The sequence below is a fragment of the Actinia tenebrosa genome, unplaced genomic scaffold, assembly GCF_029948245.1.
Source record: "Actinia tenebrosa isolate PJP-AT-01 unplaced genomic scaffold, QUT_ActTen_1.0 PGA_scaffold15__27_contigs__length_11533743, whole genome shotgun sequence".
Taxonomy (NCBI): domain Eukaryota; kingdom Metazoa; phylum Cnidaria; class Anthozoa; order Actiniaria; family Actiniidae; genus Actinia; species Actinia tenebrosa.
Window position 1 is genome coordinate 3,234,797 of NW_028292575.1, and position 25,115 is coordinate 3,259,911.

The 25,115-nt window shown below is 37.6% G+C and overlaps 3 protein-coding genes across 3 annotated transcripts in view; all 3 read left to right on the plus strand.

Moving 5' to 3' along the window:
- Positions 1 to 2,113, plus strand: part of LOC116302762 (uncharacterized) — a 7,673-nt gene extending 5,560 nt beyond the window's left edge. The window contains exons 8-10 of the mRNA XM_089030640.1: positions 23 to 256; positions 1,220 to 1,300; positions 1,500 to 2,113. Of these exons, the coding sequence (XP_088886766.1) occupies positions 23 to 256; positions 1,220 to 1,300; positions 1,500 to 1,693 (509 nt within the window). The 3' untranslated portion in view covers positions 1,694 to 2,113. The remainder of the gene's footprint in view (positions 1 to 22; positions 257 to 1,219; positions 1,301 to 1,499) is intronic.
- Positions 2,114 to 4,033: 1,920 nt separating this feature from the next.
- On the plus strand, positions 4,034 to 8,356 carry LOC148910854 (uncharacterized). Its single transcript, XM_089030641.1, has 3 exons — positions 4,034 to 4,039; positions 4,736 to 4,916; positions 6,577 to 8,356. The coding sequence occupies exons 1-3, from the start codon at positions 4,034 to 4,036 to the stop codon at positions 7,008 to 7,010; spliced, it is 621 nt and encodes a 206-aa protein (XP_088886767.1). The 3' UTR covers positions 7,011 to 8,356.
- Positions 8,357 to 16,131: 7,775 nt separating this feature from the next.
- On the plus strand, positions 16,132 to 22,988 carry LOC148910855 (uncharacterized). The gene is made up of 7 exons (XM_089030287.1): positions 16,132 to 16,449; positions 16,527 to 16,569; positions 17,062 to 17,235; positions 17,885 to 17,945; positions 20,125 to 20,415; positions 21,182 to 21,450; positions 21,971 to 22,988. Exons 1-7 carry the CDS (start codon positions 16,153 to 16,155, stop codon positions 22,195 to 22,197), a joined length of 1,362 nt encoding a protein of 453 aa, XP_088886413.1. The 5' UTR covers positions 16,132 to 16,152; the 3' UTR covers positions 22,198 to 22,988.
- Positions 22,989 to 25,115: the final 2,127 nt, after the last annotated feature.

Here is a 25,115-nt window from a genome sequence, read left to right on the forward strand (position 1 = left end):
CTATTTGATTATTAATTTACAGAAGTGTATCATTCGGAGTACCTTGCCTTGTACAAGGACATTGATTTAAGAGTGGTTGATCCCTCGGGGGCAGCCAACATCCTTTCCAAAAAGCTGGACCAGAAGAAACACTGTATGCAAAATCCTCCAAGAGATGCTTTGAAGAAATGTCGATATTTTTGTAGTCAGTTCAAAAAGATCGAAAGAAAGGATATTATTAAAGAATTAAGAAAATATATACCCGCTGGGATGACAGGTATGAAAAAAATTGTTGTAAGAAGCTTCTCCCCCTATGTTACTTTATTGATTTTTAACCCTTTCAATTTCTTTCTTTCATTCTCCCTTTGAGAGAGAAGACGAGACTTGATTTACAAATCCCGCGTGCAAGAACAGATTATTATATGAAAAGCTTCGTCTTTTCGGGAGCTAAATTATGGAATTCTCTTCCAATTTCCTTAAAGGAAGAGAAGTCCTCGAGTAAATTCAAAATCGAAGGATTATGGTCTCTGCATCAAACAATATATATTAGTAATTCTTTTTACATTTAATATATCCTTGGTTATATCTTTATATTTATGCATATTTTTTTGCACGGCTTCTAGGGAGACCAAAATTTGTAATTTATAATTTATATTGTAAATCTTGATAGAACCACTGTGATTAAATAAAGTTAATATCTTCCCTTCCTCCATCTTTCCATCCCTTCCTCCCTCCCTCCCTCCCTCCTTCCCTCCCTCCCTCCCTCCCTCCATCCCTCCCTCCATCTCTCCCTCCATCCCTCCATCCCTCCATCCCTCCCTCCTTCCCTCCTTCCCTCCTTCCCTCCTTCCCTCCTTCCCTCCATCCTTCATCCCTCCCTCCATCCCTCCATCCCTCCCTCCATCTCTCCCTCCATCCCTCCCTCCTTCTCTCCTTCCCTCCTTCCCTCCATCCCTCCATCCCTCCCTCCATCCCTCCATCCCTCCCTCCATCTCTCCCTCCATCCCTCCCTCCATCCCTCCCTCCTTCCCCTCCTTCCCTCCATCCCTTCATCCCTCCCTCCATCCCTCCATCCCTCCCTCCATCTCTCCCTCCATCCCTCCCTCCTTCTCTCCTTCCCTCCTTCCCTCCATCCCTTCATCCCTCCCTCCATCCCTCCATCCCTCCCTCCATCCCTCCCTCCATCCCTCCTTCCATCCATCTGCTAATGCCTTATATTAATATATATCTATATTTTTAGGTCCTCTTGCATACAGTAATTATGGATTAGTAAGCACCATGAATCGCCGTGTGAGACAAGAACTGACGCGTTCCTTATGTGGTAATATTTCGATATTTTTCACTTGCCACTGATAAACACATACGGTGGCCTATTAAGGGGACATGCAGCAAATTAGACGAGTTGCTGAGCATAACTTTGGGTAGTATTGCTGCATGTTGAACGACTTGTTGCATTTTATACGAGCTAAAAAAAAAAAAAAGAAACTGCCATTCACACTATTTTGCTTTGTTCCGAACAGGACAAGAAAAGTGGAAGCTGTTAGCAAACGAATTGGGGATCTCAAGCAATAATTTTGGTTACTACGATAGGAAAGATGATCCAGCAGAGGCAATACTTAACACAGTATGCGTCAGTCGTGATTTTACTGTCGGAGAGCTATATAACGCTCTTGTTGAATGCGATGCCGGAGGACTTGCTGATCAGTACTTGTAGACATAGGGTGCCCAAGCTAGATTTTTTTTCAAGTCAGTCCCGTCCCTGCAAAATAGGTTCATTCAACAGCACAGCCCATAACTGACAGTAGTTTAAAAAAGTGTGGAATTTAGGGCAAAAAAACCCCTTTATATGGTAGGTTACTACCTAACACCCTTTTTTATTTTGAGCCTGAAAAAGTATGTTGCGTTTATTCTTCGTTTGCACACGACGTCACAGCCGCCATCTTAGTTGGATTTAACAAAATAATTGTCAATGAATGATTTTTAATTTGTGATACCAACCAACTTGCCCGTCGCTTAAAGAGTAACTAATACATATATAAATGATTAAAATATAGAAATATTAAAATATAACAGACCAGGCTAATTAAATTGTACGCTAAAATTTAAATAAGTAATAAAAAATATAATAAATGTATACCAAGAAAAGAATAATAAAAATTGAACTACATGTATATCAGGGGCGGATATCCAGGATTTTGTTCAGCGAGCTGGGGTGCTGCGCACAAAGTTAACCCAGGGAGGGGTGCACCCCTTAGAATCGAAGGTAAGAAACAGTATTGGTTATCTTTGAAGTAGGGGCACAAGGTGCAACCAGGGAGGGGTGCGCACCCCCTGCACCCCTCCCATGGATCCGCCCCTGTGTATATAGCCCAAACACATGAAATAGGGCCAAAGACTGCCGACTCCGACCCCATTACATGCATCCAGCGTTTGCTCTCTCTCTATAAATCAGCGAAACTTAATTTAAAACTTAGCTGGAATGATCAAAGTCTTTTCCTAAATACCTTATCGGTTCGTGTGATGAGATCTTAGTTCGACATGCAATCCATTCCAGTCCTTTGGGGCACTATTAAGAAGAAAATAAAGAAAACATGGCATACCTAATTTTACAACGCACCTTTCCCTTTCTAAATCTAAGGGACCACTCATTATTTAAGTCGGGGGGGATGGGGGTGGGGGGGGGGGGGGGGCTCAGCACCATTAAGGCATGGCTCTTTTGAGGAAGTGATGGAAAATCAGTTATTTATTCATATCTTTGACAGTTTACAATGAATCTTCCCCAAATTTGGCTCGTAGTAGTAATTCCTCAAGGCAAGCAATTACCGCATATCTGTTGCCATGGAAACTAGGTCACGTGACCACAAGGCCGCCATCTTGGATTTTTTTAAAAAATCGTTTGTAATCGTATTGAAACTACTTCAAAAGTCCTGAAAATCCATATTCCTTTTGATATTTGCAATACCTATATGGATCTAATTGGATATCTTGGAAATTATATTAAGTTTAATTTTTAGAATATTTTTAATTTTTTAGAAAAAATAGAAAATATTCTAAAAATTAAACTTAAAATAATTTCCAAGATATCTAATTAGATCCATATAGGCATAGTAAATATGAATAGTAATCTGCATTTTCATGACTTTTAAAGATGTTTCGGTACGTTTACAAACGGCTTGTTTAAAAATCCAAGATGGCGGCCTTGTGGTCACGTGACTTAGTTTCCATGGTAACCAAGGCTCTAAGGTTCCTTCTTTTCACAAAAGACATTAACTTGCCAAGTTTGGGGAAGATTCGTAAAAAACTGGCTATGATATAGCTAATCAGTTTTTCATCTGAGAGCCATGCCTTAATGATGCTGAGGGGGGTGGGGGGGGGGGGGGAGTGGGGGGGGGGGGGTGGCGGATTAGAAAATGGGGGTACCTTAATCTTTTTTTGTGGAATATGGGAGCCTCGAAAGGTCAAAAGGAGGATTGGGAGGAACTTTTTAAACGATTGAAGGGGGGTCTGGAAAAGGTTTTGCATCAAAAGCATTTTGAAAAAATACAACAAGCAAATCGTCATATTGGATAAAGAGTATAGTCAGTGAAGCAACTTGAAAAGTAAATATCTAAGTTTTGCTTTTTTTTGAAAATATCTGTGATTCATTTGTATGTTTTTGCTGTATTCAAATGAAGTGAGCAGGCGTTCTTGCGCCATCCTTCCTTTTCCTAGCGTCTAGTTTATAGGCAGATCTTTGTATCTTTGTTTACGTTTTTTCCTCATTACAAAAAAAAAAAAAAAAAAAAAAAATTCAAGCTACGAGCAAAACCGACTCCAGAAATCGAAAGAGAATGTCTTATTTATAGTAACTCTCGCACACGACCATACATTTCTTTGTAAATCATACCGCTTTCAAAAAAATATACTCCCATAAAATATTGAACATGCAGGGACGTATCCAGAGGGGGGGGGGGGGGGGGGGGTCACAGGGTGCCCATGGCCCCTTTTTCAAACCCTCCAACCCTTTCAAACCAACGTTGAGTGTTGTGTGGATAAAATATTAAATATAACAGCGATGAGTGTGAGTGAAAGCAGACCCACATCAGCAAAAGCTGTCAAAATAATCAGCCTGCTCTAAAAAATTTTAAAAAATTTAATTATTATTTTATTGTGGACATTTAATTTAATCTGTGAGATAATTTACACTTTACAACTTTGCAGGATATCCTAGTATCTTATCCTCATTCCTTATCATGGATTATTATTATATTATTATTATTATTATTATTATACCTATTATATATTTTGCTGTAGAAACAAAGTCTGGGATGACCCTGAATTGACGAAGTTTTAACTTCTCGTTACAACTAAATGTGAAAAAAAAGTGTAATTAATATTTTTAGTATTTTTCATGTACTTATGTGTAAAAGATTCAAGTAGCTGATCGTAAATTACCTATGTATAGAGAGATTTACGACTGAATTTGGAAAACATAATAAAGTTTACATTATTATTATTTTTATTATTATTATTATTAATGTTTTTCAGTTTATAATTTCGGCACCTACTTGTAATGAAAATCCACAAGAGACCAGAAATGAATGTGCCTAATAACCTTTAATTAAAATCTATTCTCCTTAAAATGCTCTCTTAAGTGCCCACTTAAGCCTGTTTCACTGCCCCCTGAGTGCTAGAGTAGATTTGTGCTTGGGAGGACATGACTCCATTAAGAATTCATCTCAGATTTGACCTTTAATGATAATTCTTGTGTTTTTAGATGTTTTTGAAAAGTGTCATCCTGTTGGCTGGAGTTGTTGTACTTTTACCTCAGTCTTCTGGCAAAACCTGTTCTAGCCAATTTCCTGGAACTGTTGCAAATAATAGATGTGAATTGCAGTGTGGATCTCAGAAATGCGTCTGCTCAGATGAAACTTCTAATACTTCTGAGTCATTCAATGGTTAGTATATAAATTCTAGAAGTATATATTACTATATTGTATTTCTGACTGACTGACTGACTGACTGACTGACTGACTGACTGACTGACTGACTGACTGATTGTGTACAGACATGAGGCTGACTGATTGTGTACAGACATGATTTAACAGTGGCATTTTCATAAATTGGCTCTTAATCATCCACTGAATTACAATAGACCTCTTTGGCTCTGACATAATGTTTTCCCATTTCAAACCACATGTCATTCCCTAGAGTATCATTTCTTTGTTTAAGGTTTGCGCTCGGTTGCACGTGAGAAAACACATAAATATGGACACAGCTCAAACAAAGAATCTTATTCTCAAGGGAATGTCACATGGTCTGAAATGGAAAAACATTACCCCAAGCCGAATAGGTCTATTAGAACTAAAAGTTGATTTTGCGGAGGATGGAAAACTGGTGAACCCAGAAAACCCTTGAAGTGCAGGAGAGGACTAATTAACAAACAACTTTTCTCACATACAAAACTGAGCCATCGTCTTTTAGAGAAAAGTGAGAAACCTTATTATGATACACTCAACAAAATTACTTGATTCTGATTGGACAAGAGGAGTACAATTAAATCCCAAATTGTATTCTGTAGAGTCCCAATTAAGTTTCTGAATTTTGTTGAGTGTATTATTAACAAAAAATCGCACCATCTTCTCATACAATTAGGAAGTTATAAATACTTGCCTAAAGGCTCGTCCAATTATAAAACTTTCCAAACATCACTCATACATGTACAGTACCCTAAAAACTACGAATTGTATTTGAGGTCATGCGAATGTCTACCTATACAAATTACCACCATTTGCATTGCTACGCGGCCACCCCAGACAAAAATCGCAACGTGCACTTTGCAATAGACTGCCGTCAATCAAACACGTTGACGTCTTTTACACGCGTTGGATCGGTCCGGATAGGCCCGGTGAGTGAGGCTCGTAATACTTGTAAACAATCGACAAGTTTTGGCGCCTTTTGAATCGCACACGTGTGTAAATGATGTCAACGTGTTTGATTGACGGCAGTCTATTGCAAAATTCACGTCGCGATTTTTGTATGGGGTGGCCGCGTAGCAATGCACATGGCGTTAAGCAATTTAGAAAATTGACTCTAACCATGACGACATCAGTAATCTCATAATAAAGTTTATAAATCTCATATTTGATACATTTTCGAACTTTCATCCTAAACTATTAGAAATATCCAGGTATGTTGATCTGGAAATGATCTTTCACCACCATTTTGCAGGGGAAGCATGAGTGACCTAACAGGGAAGCATGGGTGGCGTAGTGGTGAGAGTGCTCGCCTATCATTAATGCGACCCGTGTTCGAGTCCCTACGAGCTCAGTGTTGTATGTGAGTTGAGTTGTTTGTTGGTTCTCTCCTGTGCTTCGAGGGTTTTCCGGGTTCTCCGGTTTTCCTCCCTCTGCAAAAACCAACTTCTAAATTCCAATTCGATCTTGGGCTTTCACCTAGTATGGTTCTGAGGGTTCCGTTCGTGATTGTCCCACTCTGTAATTACAGAGAAAACTGATAGATTTATTTTGATCTAAAAAAGCAGCTTCCGAAATAAGTTTTATCTAAGTAAGTAAAAGTTACAAAAGGGAACATTTTTGTGACTATTTTCTGTTCCAGCTTGTTTGCAGAAGTGTGATAGGTCACCATCTGGCGTTAATGCCACTGTCACCAGTTGCCCAGACATGAAGTGCGCCAATCTAGATACGTGCTTTCAAACTTGTGGAACCGATAGCTGTTCCATGGAGTGCAAAGCAAAGAAAACATGCAACCAGGAGTGTGGCAAGGGATGCATAAGGGCAGTATGTTCAGCTGAGGAATGCTTTCAGGATTGCTTTAACTGCACGATGGAATGTACAAGTGAGACAAAAGATTGCCGGCATTATTGCACTGGAGGGGTTTGTTACTCAAAGTGTGCTGCCCAAAAATGTGACAGACAGTGCATGGGTGGAGTTGCCAATTGCAAAATCATTTCTTCTAATTCCTCTAAGCACACATTGCTTCCAAGTCTGCACCTTCTGTTTGTCGTTGCTTACATTCTTGCTCAGCTCTGAAGTCAACTTTTTGTAAGAAAAAGCTCTTCTTCAACTGAGCTGTATCTTTGAATTTTAACCACCACAACGAACAACTACAGTAATAATTACAAAGTAAGAACCGAATACTATGCCCCCAAGAAAAGATTGAACTAAACCTCTCATTAGCCTCCTACGTACGTAGACATTCTTGAGGTCGTCAGGTCGTCACACAACGTTTCTGAAACGTTGTGTGACATGACGATCCTAAGAAGTTCTGTATATGAGGCTTACCTCTGATTTGACTTTATTAACTTGATATGATAAATGTATTGTCTGCAAATTTTCTGCTTTTAATACATGTCAAGTATTGCTGGTTTTCAATCATTCCCAAGAGAATGTAATTACAAAAGACATGGCAGCCATGTTGGAGGATATAACAAAAGAGACTAATGACGAATCTTTTGTTGAATTCATCCAACATGGCGCCCGTAAAAACCATCAATACATAGCAAGTGAACACACTATCGCGGAATGGATTTTAGTGTACTTTTTCATCCTAACACATTTAAGTAAAATGACATTACTGTCAGTACTGATTGTGAACGATGTGAATAACTGACTTTCGATTTTCGATTTGTTATACTTAATACTGTGATGCATGTCATAATTGAGGCACCCAACCGGCACTAGGAGACCAACTGACAGGCCAGTTTGGTATTGGAGTGACTGCGTTACTGTAGGCATTAAAGTTGCTTATTGGAGAATTCGATAGCTGTAGACAAGTTTCCAGCCTCCTCCATCGGTGGTCATGTCACAGAACACTTGGAATGGAACAGAGGATGGCTCATTCAACTTCATCTAGTAAACACCGGTCTTTACCTGGTTGTCAAGGTTCTTAAACCATTTACAGGATAGTATTGGGTTGAGAGGCGTCGTTCCTAGTGCATCTCTAATCTCCATGTAAAATATATTGGGTTTATCGGATTCCTCGTGTTGGTGTCTGGTCTTGGTAGAGTACTTCAGTTCACATGTCTTGTTCGTCAGGTTCATGTTGATGCTTGCACAATGAATGTTATCTTCACACTTTTTATAGCATTGAAAGAGAGTGTTCACCTCTGGTGTTGCTAAAGTGGATCCATGCAACTGCACGGTTTGGGTTTGTATTTCGGTCCACAAGGAAGCGTAGGTGACTTTGTGCTTAAGGAGGAACACTATATGCACAGGTACAAGATAACTCCCTTCATCTTTGTACTATTTGCACCTTAATAAAAGCATATTACTTACATCAGCAAAAGAGAGTAACGGTATTTCAATCTTGCGATGATACTCATTGATTTACATTTGTTATTTTTGTACCTATTAAACGATTACCCAATTAGAAGTAAGTTTTGTTTCACGGGTTTGAAGTAAAACCATGATTACAGCTTATAAATACCCCCATAGTCTTAGTTCCTTATGGTTCGTTTAAACTTAAAATTATACACTCATTTTCTTTTTACTTGAGAGAGTTTATTTTTAGTGGTCCCACAACTAACATGATCATACCAACGATATCAAGCTAGGGACTATTATCTTAACTTCGGCGTGCCTAATTTTTCGTTTCAAAATCTATTGGTTAATCAGTAGCCGAAATTTAAACTGACGGTAACGATTTCCGAGATTCGAATTCAAATTTTGGCTGCAATTCCCTCTAAACCTACAGCAAAAAAAAAAAACAAAAAAAAAAACAAAAACAAAACAAAAAAACAAACAGTGTAGCTGGTAAGAACAAGGATGTGTAAAAACATGAAAAAAAAGTAATGAAAAGCCTGGGTTTTTTTTAAAGAAATAAAATGAAATGACAAATATAAAGGATAAATGAATAATAACTGAAGAAAAGACACGGGATCTTTCTTGTGAATGTCAATGCCAGTTATCGTGCGATCACGGGAGTAACATTACGAGTTAACTACAATGCAGCCTTAGGCCCGGGTCGCACTTGAACCATTAGGGACCTTAAGCTGCAGGACGGCAACGACGAAGACGACGGCAACCATACAATAGCACTAATTGCGCTATTCAATAGATACTCGTTGGAATGTACGAAACACTGTGCATCATTACCGTCTTATGCTGAAAGTAAGACGTGAAATGTCCTATTTTTACGTACTAAAGAGAACGGCTACGCCAAGAGCTTATCTTTGATGACTTTTGTTATAAGTAACGCACTCCCAAAAGACGTCATTTCACTCTAAAAGGGGGATGCTTATTGAGTAAAATACTTGGTTCCTGCAGCTTAAGGTCCAAGTTTGTTTAGATAAGTCTAGAAACTGACAAAATTCTGTCAACGTTACACAACGCCAAGCGCGATCGACTTTTTTCAACTTGTTCAAAACTTGTAATTCGGTACAAATCTTCAAAGGCGCCGAAGTGTTGCTTTCAAGCAAGAATTTCCACGTACAGCAAACAAAACCTTGTTTTTCTTTGAAAAAAATGTCAATCTTAATTACTGGTAAATATATTTTTGAGAGCACCTGCGGTTCACACGACCTCAAGTGAAGCTCTGAAGGCCACATCTAACCAATGAAACATGAATTCGAACAAAAATTACTAAAATCTTTACAATTTGGATAGACTCACTGATCAATTGATGGATTGCAAACATTCCCAAGGGAGTCAAAAGACAAAGACATGGCGGCCATTGTGGTGCCATTAACAATGGATTCTAATGGGAAATCTTTTGTTAAAGGGCACGAACATGGCCGCGATAACGTAACGTGCAATCGAAGAATATGAAAATGGGTCGCTATTCAAGAGACAGTACGTGCAAGATAAAATAGCATTATCACGACAACCATTTGTGCCGTCCATTCCGTCTCAAATAGCAGTACCACAACAATCATTAGTAATTCTTCAAGTGATTCCGAATGCCTTCACCTTTTCCCCAAAATTTGCCTGAAGTCTCGTAAACATCCACACGATAATTTCATGTTTACATTGCGTAGGGATTGTTTAATCGCAGTGCGACCTCAATAAATTTGTATTCTATTGTTGCGGACATGTTTCAGGTAACATATTGTTTTACAAATGTCGGAACATTCTGGAGATTTGGTTCAAGTACCTTATTTATCTAAATGACCATAATAAAAGGGATGTCATAAGAGTGGCAATGAGGGGACTCTTAGTCCCAAGGGGATTAATGAACGCTTTGCTTTCAACTAACCCTTTCTTTTGTCTTTTGATTGTTTGTTTTTGTTTCCTTGCCTACCTTGTTCCCATTGGTCTCTTTTCGCCCCATATAAGGGAATCCGGACTTATGGTGGATTCCGGATTCCAAGCGCTGGATTCCGGATTCCGAGACTCTGGATTCCGGATTTCAAGCACTGGATTCCGGATTCCAAAACGTTTGTATTGCGGATTCCGGATTCCATATCCTTAATTTTAGTTACTTTCTCTGAAAATTATATTTGATATACTTGCCAGTATAAGTAGAATTGTCTATCAATTAAATCAGCATCTGATGACAGATATTCTTGGTGGAGATATTACACAGTGGGGGAAGGGCTACATCGGTTCAGTCTAGGTCGAGGCGATAGCATTTGAGTGTGTACTTTGAATTTCAAAGTAGCGGATTCCGGATTCCAAAAGGGTGGATTCCGGATTCCATTATAAACTGGATTCCGGATTCCAAAGCCTAAAATTTCCTGGATTCCGGATTCCGGATTCCCTTACATGGGGCGATTTCCTTTTTCTTATTCTATCATATAAACACTCCTTTCTACCAGTCTTTCATTTTTACTCCGACGAAGGACTAGCGTCCGAAACGTCAGTAAGTTTTTTTGTCTTTTCACGGTGTATTATTTACCTTTTTATCATTACTGTTTCATTAGAAACACCGACGCAGCTCACACACTAGTTTTTAGCTAGTTATATCTTCTCGTTAAAACAATAGTTTGTTTTGATGTGACGTCATCATGAAATAGGGCAATTAGAAGAAGAGAAAAAAGAATCAATGTCACTGCTACATTTTCATTTACATTTTTATTTTGCTTGGTACCACTAAACTAGAATTGTTTTGTAAATTCTGCTGTTTTTAAGATTCTATAACTTATAAATATAAATAAATATAAATATAAAAATAAATATAAAAATATTCAAGATTGAAAACTATTGAATTTTTCAGAGATGAATCAATGTGACATTCTTTTTTCTGTTAATGGCCTTTCATTATTTATATGTTGAAGCTAAATGAATACGACGGTCAATGAGAAAAGTATGTTAACGATCAATATTTATTTTTTTCTCTTTTCCCAATACTCTTTTTTTTAAAACCCAACCATCATTTTCTGTGAATGCTGCGATGTTACAAATATCATATGAATGCATAGAGATATCTTTGAAGCAGGCAAGTAAACGATGAGCGATCGATGATGATGTCCAATAGAGCTTCCGAAATTTCAGTTGTCGTTTGTGTTCAACTATATACTTTTAGCATAAACCTACTAGCATACTATCACGAATCCTGTGATCTGATTGAAAAAATCAAATGCATGCTCAAGTTTCGTCGAAATCTCTGCTTGTTTTCTAAAAAGCCTTTAATAATCCATTGTAGAAAATACAAGACTGTATCAAGTAAAGGAATGGAGGTTTTGGACAGTACAGATCAAAATTAAAAATAAAAAATAAAAAAAAACTGAAGAATTATGGCAATTTTAACACGAAAAAGCGGCCGTCAGATTACATTGAGATTTTCATGTGCAAACTTACGACGGACAAACAACTGACTACTGAGATAACGGTTGCATTTTAAGAGATTTCCTCAAAGAATAGAAAAAATTCAAAAGACAACTTTTTTACATGTATTCAAGAAGAATCTTAAACGGTAAGAACAGGCGAAACAATAAAAAAGTGCAAGTTAACTGACAAGAATCTTAAGCGAATTGTCAACATGGCATGCCTTTGAATGATGTGACAACAAAATATTCGTATATAAATCGGTTCAGTTTATCACTCATTAATTAGAAAAATGATCCCAAGTACAGATAAAAAGGAAAAAAAATCTTGGAAAGAGAGTTTTGAGTGTGATAACAGAGACAAAAAGCTATAGAAATAGAGCGAGACATCGGGTCGAGTTCGCAATTTAAGATGAATGAAAACAGTGCCGGCGGTTGACCGTCGCTTTGTACAAAGTTTTCAGTGTCATTCCTTGTTTTCATTACTATAATATTAGCTAGTAGGTTTATGCTAAAACAATTAGACTACTCGCTAGGCTACGCGCCTCATCGACTATCTATTGACTTCTAGAAAACTCGACCTCGTCGGCCTAATCTTTAAATGTCAATCGATTTAGCCCCAAAAAGTCCTACAAAACTGAGAGCATTATAAGCACGAGCTCGTGCGAGAAACTTTCCATATCCAACAAGAAAACCCTTTGATATAAATTTAAGCGGGAGAATGAGCAAAGGCCAAGATGAAATTGTAGCTGGTAAAAAATGATATATCAATAAAGTTATACCTAATTTTGTAAAAGTTTATGTGCATGTTAAATCCTACATTAAGTTCAAGTTACACAATTCAATAGAGATATAATGAAAAAATAATAATTAGGAAGCGTATACACCCTTTACGATATTACCATGACTCGTAAACAGTGGTTTTGTCAGGTTTACTGCAAAATATTTATACTATGCTGACAAAGCCTATGAAAGAAGCATTCTTTTTTTTATATAAACAAGATTTGGAGAGTATTCCGCGTGATTGGTTAAGATTTGTGAATGACGCACTGGTGCACTAAATCGTGTTCCCCACCGAGTTTAAGTCTTGCTAAAAATTAACTGTTGTGATGTTTTTCCAATGAAATCGACTTTACATTAGTGTAGAGTTAGTTTCATGTTATCCAGGAATTTTTCTGTCCTCTCCAGCTAGGGTTCGGTAAGTAGTGTCGCCTCGTTAAAAAAAATAGAGACTTTTAAATCGAACGAGTACGAGATCAAGTACGAGTAGACGTGTTTTAAAATTGGTTCTGTGCGCGTGGTTAATACTGAATCGTAGTGAATTTCCGACTTCTTAAAGCCGTCTAAATTTTCAATCTGCTTACACGACCACGACTACGAAATGACTGCCAAGAAACTCGTTCTCGTCGTCAGAAGGTCTCTAAATGACACAGTTCTAAGTTCTGCTTATGGCTTTTCCCTTTTGCTTCTTTTAATATCATTTTAGATATTTTTTCTTCCAGCTCAGTGTTATAGAATTAGGTAAACTAAACAACCCCCAAAACAGATATAGGTCTTACAGAGCAGGTGCATAATACGTCATTGCGCCATATTGGTTGACGATAGCAGTATACAGAAGGGGCGTCTGGTGGATCAGGGTGGCATCGCCAACTATTTCGGCCATGCGCCGCTCGGTAAGTCAGCGGATATCATGTATAAAATAGAAACCACAGGAAGCCCAAGCTCTCTCAGGCCCGGACTTAGAGAAACAAAACTTTTTTGCTACGGTATTCCTGTGCTTTAATAGGTATCCTATTACAAATGATGGCAAACGAGAGCTGAGGATTCAAGCTTTATTTTGGTACCAAACATGCCGTATTTTGCGAATAATTTTCAAGGTTTTTACTTCACAAAGTGCCTATTCTTGAAGAGAGGATCTCACAATCTCGTCTCAAATCGGAGCTTATTGAAAGTAAAAAACGAAAAGTATAAATTCGTTCAATCGACCACAGATTCGACATCAGTAATTTAGAATGTGTGTATTTTAAGGATCGACCCCGGCAAATGAGGTAACTAGCTCTGATTTTGAGAAATGGTGTTTATAATATTTGACATTTTGTGTTTTTCTTGCAATTTAACAAAGCACATATGGCAAGAAGGCTGTTAAAATCTAACTATCGAGACGAAAAGGTTTTTCCAAACATATTAAAGCATGTTTGTTAAAAATCAAATGCTTTAATGTTATATATTTTTCTTCTACCCCGGCAAGTGGAAAACTGTTTACACAGAAATTTATAAATCGAAAACTATCTTGACTCTCTATACATTTCTTTGTAAAATCTGACTTAACTCGCCTAACACTTTCAAGCGACACCGCTGCATTTGTACGCGGGCGCATGACCGGAATAGTTGGCGATGATCGTGGATCTGCTCTTGCAATGACGTCACCCCTATGAAGTGACGTCACACTCTTTATAGTGACGTCATACTTCATCTTCGAATACTTCATATCTGTTTTTAGAATGACCCCGTATCATTACCTCATAGCTACTAAGAGCTAATCAGCAGTGTTGTGGAAATTCCGTTGCCACCTCTCCGGCTCTCTTGGGGAAGGTCATATCTGTTTTTTTTAGAATTATGACGATTCTTCTGATGTGAGAACCAATCAGCGACCGCTTTGGAAACTCCGGAGCGATCCCCCTTAATCCCCAACCTGGATATAGGTAATATCTATTTTTAGCTCACTGTATTGTCTCAAATTTTGATTCGTCTTCATACTTCTCTCTGGGTATCTGAATAGGTCATATCTATTTTTAGAACACCTCTTTTCTAAGATAGTACGATGTGTGAAATAGATAGTATAAAATTAAAATATATATGTATATTTTAAAAGAGGCTTTAGCTTTACATTTTGAACTTTTTTGACGCGCCGGCCCATCTCAGCTTTTCGGATCGGAACATTGGTTTCATCTATTAACTCATCTTGCTTTCTCACTTATGCTATTATTTTCGTAAATACCACTCATCAAAAGAAAAAAAATGACTATATGCTTATTGTAAAAAGTTTTTTTCCGGTTAAGTAAATCTGAATCACTATGAATGAAGACATCTGGATTGGCTAACTTTGCAGCTAGCTGAAGTTGCATATTGAAAAATAAAAATAAAAAATACCTGACAGTTGTTGAAAGTGTTTAGAAAACTTTGCGGTCCAGCTTGGGATCTTGTAGACCAAAATATTGTGTAAGCACTTACCACATCGTATCTAATGGTCTTGCTCATAGTCTTTTTCGTTTCTGTTTTAGTTTTTGCTTGACTTCGGCAAAGAATCGCTCGAGTATTTTCTTTAGCTCTCTTAATCATATCTTTTGTTTCCCCCCCTTTTTCTCCCCCCTCCTCTTTTCGTATTTTACTATTACCTTTTCAGTGCCTGACCTAAAAATATAAATTTTCAAATTTTCAGCTAATTGCATCAAAATCAGTTTATCTGTCGCAATTAGCTTGTGCTTTTAACTAGGTAAATAACTTTATGTATTATTGTAAATTATGGCACTAAATAAAAAGTTGAGCTGAGTTGAGTTGAGTTGGATCGGCTGGCTCATTTCCCTCAATTCATGTCATAATTTGTTTTCTTCTCACTATTTCTTCCATATATTCAGCAATAACGATGTACTTTTACTTGTGTTTTCTTTTTTAACTATTTTTTAGTTGTTTGATGGTAAAATCCGTAAAATCTTACTTTCACCTAAGATAAAATGGATGCCATTTCCCCCTACGATTTGCTTCACATTTTCCTCAAATTTTTCATCATAAGAATCTGTCATCTTATGCACCGAATCGAAATATGGCGACCAATTTGAATAACTATTGTTCTGCACTGACTAGCGACTGACTAGCCTCTCATACATGTGAAAACGCTTTTGTGTTTGCACGTGATCACGAGGCTAGTCAGTCGCTAGTCAGACCAGAACAATAGTTATTCAAATTGGTCGCCATATTTCGATTCGGTGTATTGGCTTAAATTATTTTCTATTGTTTATTATCCAATGAAAAACGAGAATTCCGTTTGTAATTTGCACTGTATTACACTTTTCTGCACTGAATTATATATTTTTTGCACTGAATTACACTTTTTTGCAATGTATTACGTTTTAACAACACTGCTCTAAGCCAATCAGAATTGAGTATTTTTTCATGTACGTTATTACTGAACATATCTAAAAATTTTACTCTGCAAGACAAGTCATTCCTAGCCACGAGTCTAAAAAGAAAAAAAAATTGAAAAACTGGTAATAAGGTTTATTACCTTATCAGAGGGGATAAACTTCATCGTAAGGAATAACTTCAGGAACTTCAGAACTCAAACAAATAAATACTGTCAAGGCTCCTAAGTTCTTGGTGTATTTAGTTAGTATGTAAAAATGCTGATTTTATATTCTTTTTTTTTTTTTTTTTGTCTATCTTAGCATGACTTAACTTCAAAAACCGCAAAAATGAGGTTCCTCTCCGTTGGCGTCCTTGTCATTCATTTCTACATGTTTCACGCCTGCGAAAAGTACAGCTTTGTCAAAGAACAAGATTTAGAATTCAAAGACCACGTGATAACAACCATGACCACACCCTATGTCGAGATGTGCTGGGATAAATGCGTATGGATCATGAATTGCTTCTCGATCAATGTTCGTATGAACAATTTTGGGATGGTTGAATGTGAACTGAACAACTCCAGCAAGAAAGCGAGTCCAGGGAGCCTGGTACTAACACAGGGATCCCAGTACCACCAAATGAGGGTAAGTGGTGTTGAATGCCGTATTTGTTTGTGTTATACGTCGGGTTATAGTTAATTGTCTATTGTACTTTTCTCCAGGAAATAAATGACTGTGATAACGTCGAATGCAAGATCAAGGAAAGTGAGTTAATATACCACAATTTAATTACATGATGATGACGATGATTTATAATTTATACAGCGCCCTTTCTATGTAGATATAATCAAAGGCGCTTTACATTGAGTTGTTGAATGACAGATTGCTTTTTATACAATTTACAAGCATGAGAGATGTTTATTATGAAGTGTAGGGTTTCTGCCAGGGTTTCTTTACGTCCTCAGTGGATCTTTTACGTCCCTCCGACCTTACGACCACCATTTAAAGTGGTCATCCGAGCCACTTGAAAGTCTCACCATTTGCAGATGTAATTACAAAATAAGGCAGTACTTTCTCCTCAGTTATTTTAAGACCCTGAGTGTTGGTCCGGCCGGGACTCTAACCACACGAAAGTCCGATGATCAACCAACTGAGCCAACCGGTTTGCGAATGAATGAATGAATCCATAACTAGAATTGAAGCTTCACTACATAGCTTTTGCATGGTAATATTTTCATACTTTAAAATTTGTTTTAGAACTTCCCGATGAATGGTATCGTCTCGGTAACTCGGCAATAAAGATGTTTCATGAGAACCAAACCTGGATTGACGCACAAACCCACTGCCAGACCATGGGAGGTGATCTGTTGTCTATAGGAACTGCGTACGAAAACAACTTTGTCAAGGATGTGCTTATCAAAAAGGAGAAAGGTACTTGATTTTACTTTTCCTTTCCTTTTCTCTTTTTTTTGGGGGGGGGGGGGGTGTTGTTGTTATTGTCGTTGTTGATTCCCATATCCATCCCATGATCAACCTATTAAAAAAACGTTAGTAAAGGTCAGATACTGAGGGAGGTCACTGACAAGAATTCTTTACGTCCTCAGTGGTTCTTTTACGTCCCTCCGTTGCAGGAAGAGGTAGTGTGGAGAGAAGGGACAGCCATTTTACTTGGTTATCCGAAGCACGAGCTCTAATCATTAATAAATACTGTTGTAAAGGCAAAAACCCTCTTCTCAGTTATTTTAAGACTCCAAGTGCTTGTCCGATCGGGACACGAACCACGACCTCCCCACGAGTCCGACGGCGGTTATATCGTATGGCCGTTAAAAAACACCCAGTCTCAAAAATTCTAACATTTATCTATTTATTCTGACAATTTTTGAGATCGGGTTTATACATTAATATATATTGTAGAGAATAGTAAAGTATATCTGTATATATCCATATATAAACTAATTTGCATGTTTCCAGATTCTTTAAATGTACCGATTTTCAGCCAAATATCTAGTATCTCGATTATATATCAATTACAAAAAATAGCACTGTAATTAAACTGTTTTGTGTTGTTATTGTGTAAAAGGTGATGACTTGCCTGGTATAGTGAGGTACTGGCCACTGGATGGATCGGATGATGATGTCAAGTAAGTAAGGCATTTCACTGGATTTTTGGTCAAAAGGCAAGCAGCAGATCTTAACTTGGCAAGCCAATGCTAAAATATTGTAGGGTCCGGGCTAATATGCTAAGTACTAGTTGAATTGCTGACTTCGTTTCCACCATAATTTCACTATCATTATGACAATGTTTTGATGAAGTTTAAGATAGAAATTCTTTTCATATTCAAGCGGTGAGCGCCAAAAACTATTTTCTTGAAGAAAGGCTGTTGTACAAGGCTAAAATCTTGTTATTCAGAAAGTTTAACTTGTTTGGGAGTTGAGATGACCGACAAAAGTGGAATCAAAGTTTTAACCCAAAGCAAAAATTTTATTTGAAAATGAGATTTAGGCCTTCATTTGCTTATTTTCCATACATTTTCTATAAAAAAGCCTGACAAAGCAACATTCTAACACAAATGCAACAAAACATCTTTGTACAATTGAAAATACCGCTTTAAACAGGCAGTTTTATCATAGTACATCAGTTTCTAACTGTTAAAAAAAGGTTTTGAGTGTTAACCCAAAACGAAATTTGGAATCAAAACTCATACAAAGGTCTAGTTTTTGGCGCTTTTTGCCATTATTTCTCGTTGTTGAAAAATATTTCCTATAAAAAAATTTTTTTGTTTGAAGAGTTTACAGATGTTTTTGTTTTCTTTATATACTTCATTTTTGCATCCTATTGCATTGGAAATTTCTCGCCAAGTGCCTCGCTCAAGTACATTTCAGATTCAGAGTTTAAAAAATCGAAGCTTTTTTTTCTTCTAAAAAGGTATTGTGATTATATTAAATTTTTTCTGGGATTAAGTTTATCATTCGTCATTCTACCTCGTAATACAAAGCGTTGATAAAAGAATAACCGATTCTGTAGTTTCTTTGTCATTCAGACATTTTGAAAAAAATATTTTTTACGAAGCGTAGCTTGAAAGAAGACAAATTTTGTACGATACATTTTTCACTCACCTGTAGCAGAAAGTGCAATATATAAAATAGCTTGTATTTTCCTTTATCATCTTGCCACATCATCAGGAAATAATTCGTGTCATAAAAGTTAGAACGAAAAAGGAAAAAGTGTTTTTTTTTTTTCAGAGACGTTGACATTCGAATGTGAACCGTGTAATATTCAGTAACCAGACGTCGATACCAAAAAAAAAGTGATGTTTTCGCAGTCAATCAAATGTCTTGATCCAATCGCGTGCGACATGTCTGAGTCGACAATCGGGTTTATATTGGCGGCTCTCTCCCGATCAGATTTATTAGAGAATTGCGATACTAAGTTAAGTTACAGGCCTTTTGTCAAAGTGTCAGGCTATTTATAAACCTCCTTTGCAGCCGTTCTTAGGGTCGTCACGCAACGTTTCCCTAAGAACGGCTGCAAAGGAGGCTTACTATTTGTCAGTTGTTATCCCTATAAAGTGCCAATGTCGACACCTAATTGAAAATTTTCAGCATTGATTCTAAATGAAATAAAAAGTTGAATAGTAAATTGTTTTTATATGGTTTGAGTGATTCATCTTGAAGATATCAAGGTTTATAGGTTGCTATCAATAGACGTCACTTCCGGTAATAGCTCTTTTATGATGGCTTGTAGAATCCTGGAGGTTGTTTTGATCTCTTGTTTTCTGGTTTGATGTCGTGAAAATAGTCAAATACAATAGTTTGAGGACTTATTTTGATATGTCTTGACTTAGCATCCGCTAGTTGCCCCCTAGTTGCTAGTTGTCAACCGCTTGTTTGCCCCCAGTCAACTCCAAAAAGTCACGTGATTGATAGTAAGAAATACTCCCAATATAATAATGACGTGACGTCAAAGGAGGCATTTCAGTTTACCTGCGCGCCATCACATGGAAATCGAAGCACTGATTACTATGTATTCATTTTTATTTTTTTTATTTTTTGCTAGAACCTTTCTTTAAATCCTAAGTAAGACGATGATGTTTTATACAGGATATTTTACTGCCCCAGAAAAATTATTGTATACGTAATGATTTAATGATATTGAACGAAATTTTGAGTTAGGTGTCATAGGCACTTTAAATGTCGGGCTTTTTGTAAGTAAAATTTCAGACTCTTTGTCAGTTGCCTGTTTGATGCATTGGTCAGCTGTCAGCATTTGTCGGCTGTTAGCAGTGCCGCCCCATCCAGACCCTTTTTGATATTCCACAGGTTGGTGGGGACTCCTTCTACTCCGAGGTACAGAGTCCTGTATGGAGAAAATGCACTGTACTTCCCTGGATTCCGAACGTATGCAGAAGTCCCGGCAGTGGTGTTCAATCCCAAGGGATTCACATTCATGTTATGGGTTAGGCCTGCTAATCAGAGTGCTGACACTGATTCTATCTACTCCGATTGGTATTTTCCACATACATTCATATTGACTCTCCATAGACGCTTCAAATCTATATTTTTCTGGATGCGTGGGGAAGACGGAAGGAATGTATCGACTTATTACCTAAAGTATGTGTAACCCCTTCCTAGAATATCAGTATATCGGTCATAAAGCAGAGGCAGTGATTGATTGCCCGCGCAGTCTCAAAAATATGCTCATTTGTAAGCTTTCGAGACCAGATCGCGAATAGAAATTAAAAGGTGCTTTTTGCGGAGGAACAAAAATAGAACCCGAAGAAAAATCCCAAAACACAGGAGAGACGAACCAACAAGTAATTCCCTAGTGATAACGACTCCAGCCATCGAACCCGGGACCATAGCGGTTAGAAGTTGTAACCATTATAGTTGTTTCTCTCCCTCTTCCCTCATCCTTGTAAAAGAGATATCATTCGAACTAGACAATAGTCCCTTTCACAGTTGCCTGTGCCATCTTTGAAAGGTAGTCGTGCCTTTGTATCGAAGCGAGACGAACGGTGAGTTTGCAATGATAGAGACCTTTTTTAACACCTTGAACAATTATTCACATGTTTCTATCATTGCAAGCCCACCGTTCGTCTCTCTTCGATGCAAAGGCACGGCTACCTTTCAAGATTGCGCAGGCAACTGTGAAGGGTACTATTCTAGACGTCTAAAATTACTTAGTACTGGTGGGTTAGTAAAAATTTGTATTCGTCGGATGAAATGCGAAATCATTGCCAAATCAATCAAAAACCTTCCAAAAATCGCGTATCAGCGAAGCAATAGCGGCCATACTGCGCTGCGTTTACACAAATATAATTGTACAAAGGTCGGCTTCGAAAAAGTAGCAGTACTGATCATGTAAATAATTGTTTAGAATTGCGATGGATGACTGGAATCACATCGCTGTCACCTGGAACAAAACAGAAAATCTAGTCAAGATTGCTCTGAATGGAATCGTGAGGCGAGCGACAAACTCTACACTAAAAGCAGACATCAGGCGCACTACTCGCAGTATCTACCACCTTGGTATCAATTCAGAAAAATTGCCTACAATCAAAAATGATAATACGTTCCATGGAAACATGAAGCATCTGATGGTATTTAACAAGAAACTAAATGTCGAGGAGATACAAAAAGCAATGTGTAAGTCATGCACTGCATGTTCTTTATGGTTCCTTTGACAGTTTCCTGTGCCATCTTGAAAGGCAACCGTGGCGGTGCATCAAAGCAAGAACGGTTGTGACCTTGCAATTATAGAAACATTTTTGAACACTTTGGACAATGATTCACATTTCTCTATCATTGCAAGGTCGCCACCGTTATCTTACAAGATGATATAGGGAACTTGTCAGAAGTTGTATTTAGCTTCACGGTGGGGAGCAGGTGAGTAGAGTTTGTTGGTTCTCTCCTGTGCTTTGAGGACTTTTCTCCGGGTTTTCCAGTTTTCCTCCCTCTGCAAAAAATAAACTTCTAAATTCTAATTAGCTCTAGAAGGCCCTAGATGAAAATTACTCTGAGTAATTCTATCGTTTCGCTAAAAACAGTTTCACCAAACTGTGTAGTTTGTGTGTGTGGGGAATATTCTTTAAAGCTATAATTCTAGCACATGCGCCAACAGCTATTTAAGTTATCTTTATAACACAGTCTTTTGCTTATTTTCAAGATTATAGAGAAGACGGCCCATGGATTGGTCTGTCTGTCCAGGATAATACCAACACCTTTAAGTGGAGTGACGGTACCAACACCCAGTTCATGGATCAGTTACCTTTTCACCAACCCAACCCTTATTTGTCTGGTCGGAAATGTGCCATTCTTAGAAGGAACAGGAAATGGTTCGCTACATTTTGCAACGAAAAAAAATCTTACATTTGCAAAAAGCCGTTTCTTTGATTACCCATATCTATCCTGAAACTTATTAACACCTGATGGAACTCAGACAGTTTAAAAATTTGCACTTCATTTTCTGCTGCGCACTCCATGCATGATACAAGTTCCGAGAAAGCATGTTTTTCTGCAATCTCTTCTCGTTCTCGTTGTTAGGGCTTTTCTTTTTTAGTAGCAACCTGAATCGATTCTTGAACTATCTCTTGCAATTTCACTGATATTTTAATTCGCTTGCAATCATATCTCTACCAGCTAATTTGGACAGCGACTCGATGTCCTGAAGCTCTGTAGCCATCATTCTCACTGTATCGTCTACAGTGAAAGTCGTCACTCGATCAAGGTTCTCATTTTCACTCCCACAGAAGATGCAGGCGTCTAGCATGTCGTCGTTTTGATTCTCTTCTGCTAGTGTCATTGTAATCATCACTCTTTCTTTTCTTCGACAAGGCCTTATCAAGCTTTGCCTTTGAAAATTTTAAATGGCATGATTTGTGCCAACTGGCTCTGTTATATGCAAAGCTCTTTTTAAATGCTCAATCCACGGGCAGGCAATTGGCTTCTCTAAACTTAGATACTGTTTGCAGAAAGGTTTCATATGCATTAAAAGCAATACCATATTAAAGGCTATTAAGAGGGCACCGCAGTGGTTCTGTAAGACGTTTTTCTTGACATATGACACACAGAGACCAGTCCATGCAGGTACGAATTTCTGTGATAAAATTCATTTCTTGTAACATTATTTTAAACCACTCAAGCTGTATCAATTGACTTATATTCAATAAATTGCTTTTACACTGTATAGCCTGTTTTCAAGAACAACCCCACCCCTCCCCCTTTTTGCAAGCAGGCCCCCCCCTCCTGACATCGTTTCACTGGGGCCCCCTTCTGAAATCGTTTGTTACACCAAAACGAAGCTCTGTTCCAAATATGTTGCTTTAGTCACTTCTGCAACGATTTCGGTAAATATTGGGCCTAAGAGACTGGACTAAAGTCATTACTCCTAAATATAGTAGAACCATCAACATTTCAGAATCTTTTTGGATTTTATGGGTCTAGTCTGTTTCAATACTGTTTCTTATTCATGAGTGTATTTTACGAATGCTGGGCTAAAGTTTTCAATAGTTGCATTTCCAAGATTTGTTTTGTCAAAGCCAAGCACTTTCTTTTGACATATGAACTGTTTCTTTTCAATACAAGGTTTCACACCACACTTGCATGTCTTGAGCTTCAAGTTTTCCAGCTCCCAACCTCAGAATGGCTTATTCGAAAATGCTGGAATGTTTGAAACTCATGATATTTATCACACGATTTCGCATTACGAGAGAACCAACATATGACTAAGAATTCTTAGGTGGATTGGGTGCAGAGTTATAGCTTTCTTCCATGTACACGTTACATTCTGAAGAAAAACTATAGTGATTGATGCATTATAGAGCGTAAAAACTATTCACTCTTTTCACTGCATAATTAATGAACTCATCGCTAAAAGTTATGTAACTCCCAGATTCCGACGTGATCGTGCTTATAATCGATAGCCATGATCCTCTGCGTCTCTGTCATATAAATATACGCTCCCGATCTTGGGCGTGGTCACTTCAACAGATCAGACTCCGTGGAAGGATACATTTTTGGACCCACCCACCTCCCCTGGTGGCGGTGACATACCACGCCACGTGTACCTTCATTACTTACCTATTACCTCAGTTGTCGCAGATTTTTCTCCCATAACTTAACCATCTGCGATGAGGTAATGAGTATGCAGTGAAGATATAGAACGATTTATTGATGTAGAATGTTATGCTCAGTCATTGATCTTTTCTCCGTAGGGAATTTCAGACTCTTTATAAAATCAAAAGATATAACTAGCTAAAAACTAGTGTGAACTGCGTCGGTGTTTCAAATGAAACAGTAATGATGAAAAGGTAAATTATACACCGTGAAAAGATGAAAAAACTTACTGACGTTTCGGACGCTAGTCCTTCGTCGAAGTAAAAGAGGAAGGACTAGCGTCCGAAACGTCAGTAAGTTTTTTCATCTTTTCACGGTGTATAATTTACCTTTTCATCATTACTGTTTTATAAAATTTAGTTTACTTAAGAAATTTACATAAAGTTCTTAGGTTTCAACCCTAGAAGTTAAATTTTCCTCTCGCAAGAATGAGTCAAGTTAAGTTTATTAAGTTAAGTCAAGTTTAGCGAATTCGAATTACTGTATGTCAGTCAACTTACCGTCAAGTTTATATGTTTCCGATCTAAGTTTCTTCAATTGAGCTTCAGTCAGTTCAAGTTTAGTTTTAATGACCCACTCAACGTGAGGTGAGACGACATAATATATTTAGTTTTGAGTTATATTCTATATACTCTGATATTGTCATTAAAGTTTACGTTTTAGGCTCACCATAGTAAATATTAACTATGGGTTCAACTTGGTATGTGCATGTTAAATCACAGGGAGCCCAATTTAGATGAAAGTGAATGGTGAAAATAAAATCGGAAAAACTAAACAAATTAATTATTTTCTAAATTCGAGATCAAGATAACTTCCTCCGTAATACGAAAGAGTGGGAAAAAAAAAAAAAAAAAACGATTAAAAAGGCACTAGAACATTTTTTTTCGCGCGCGCCTTTGTTTTCCTATATAATTCCCCTATGGCATCTAATGTCGCTCATGTATACAAACTCTTACAAGAGAGGAAAGTACAGTCGCCCATAGAGAAATTATATAGGAAAACATAGGCGCGCGGGAAAAAATATAAAATTAAAAAAATAATTAATTGCTTAATTTACCGATTTTATTTTCACCATTCACTTTAATCTAAATTGGGCTCCCTGTAGTTAAATCCTACATTAAGTTACACAATCCAATAGAGATAATGAAAAAAATTAATTAGGAAGCATACACGCACTTAAGAGCGACTGTCCAGAA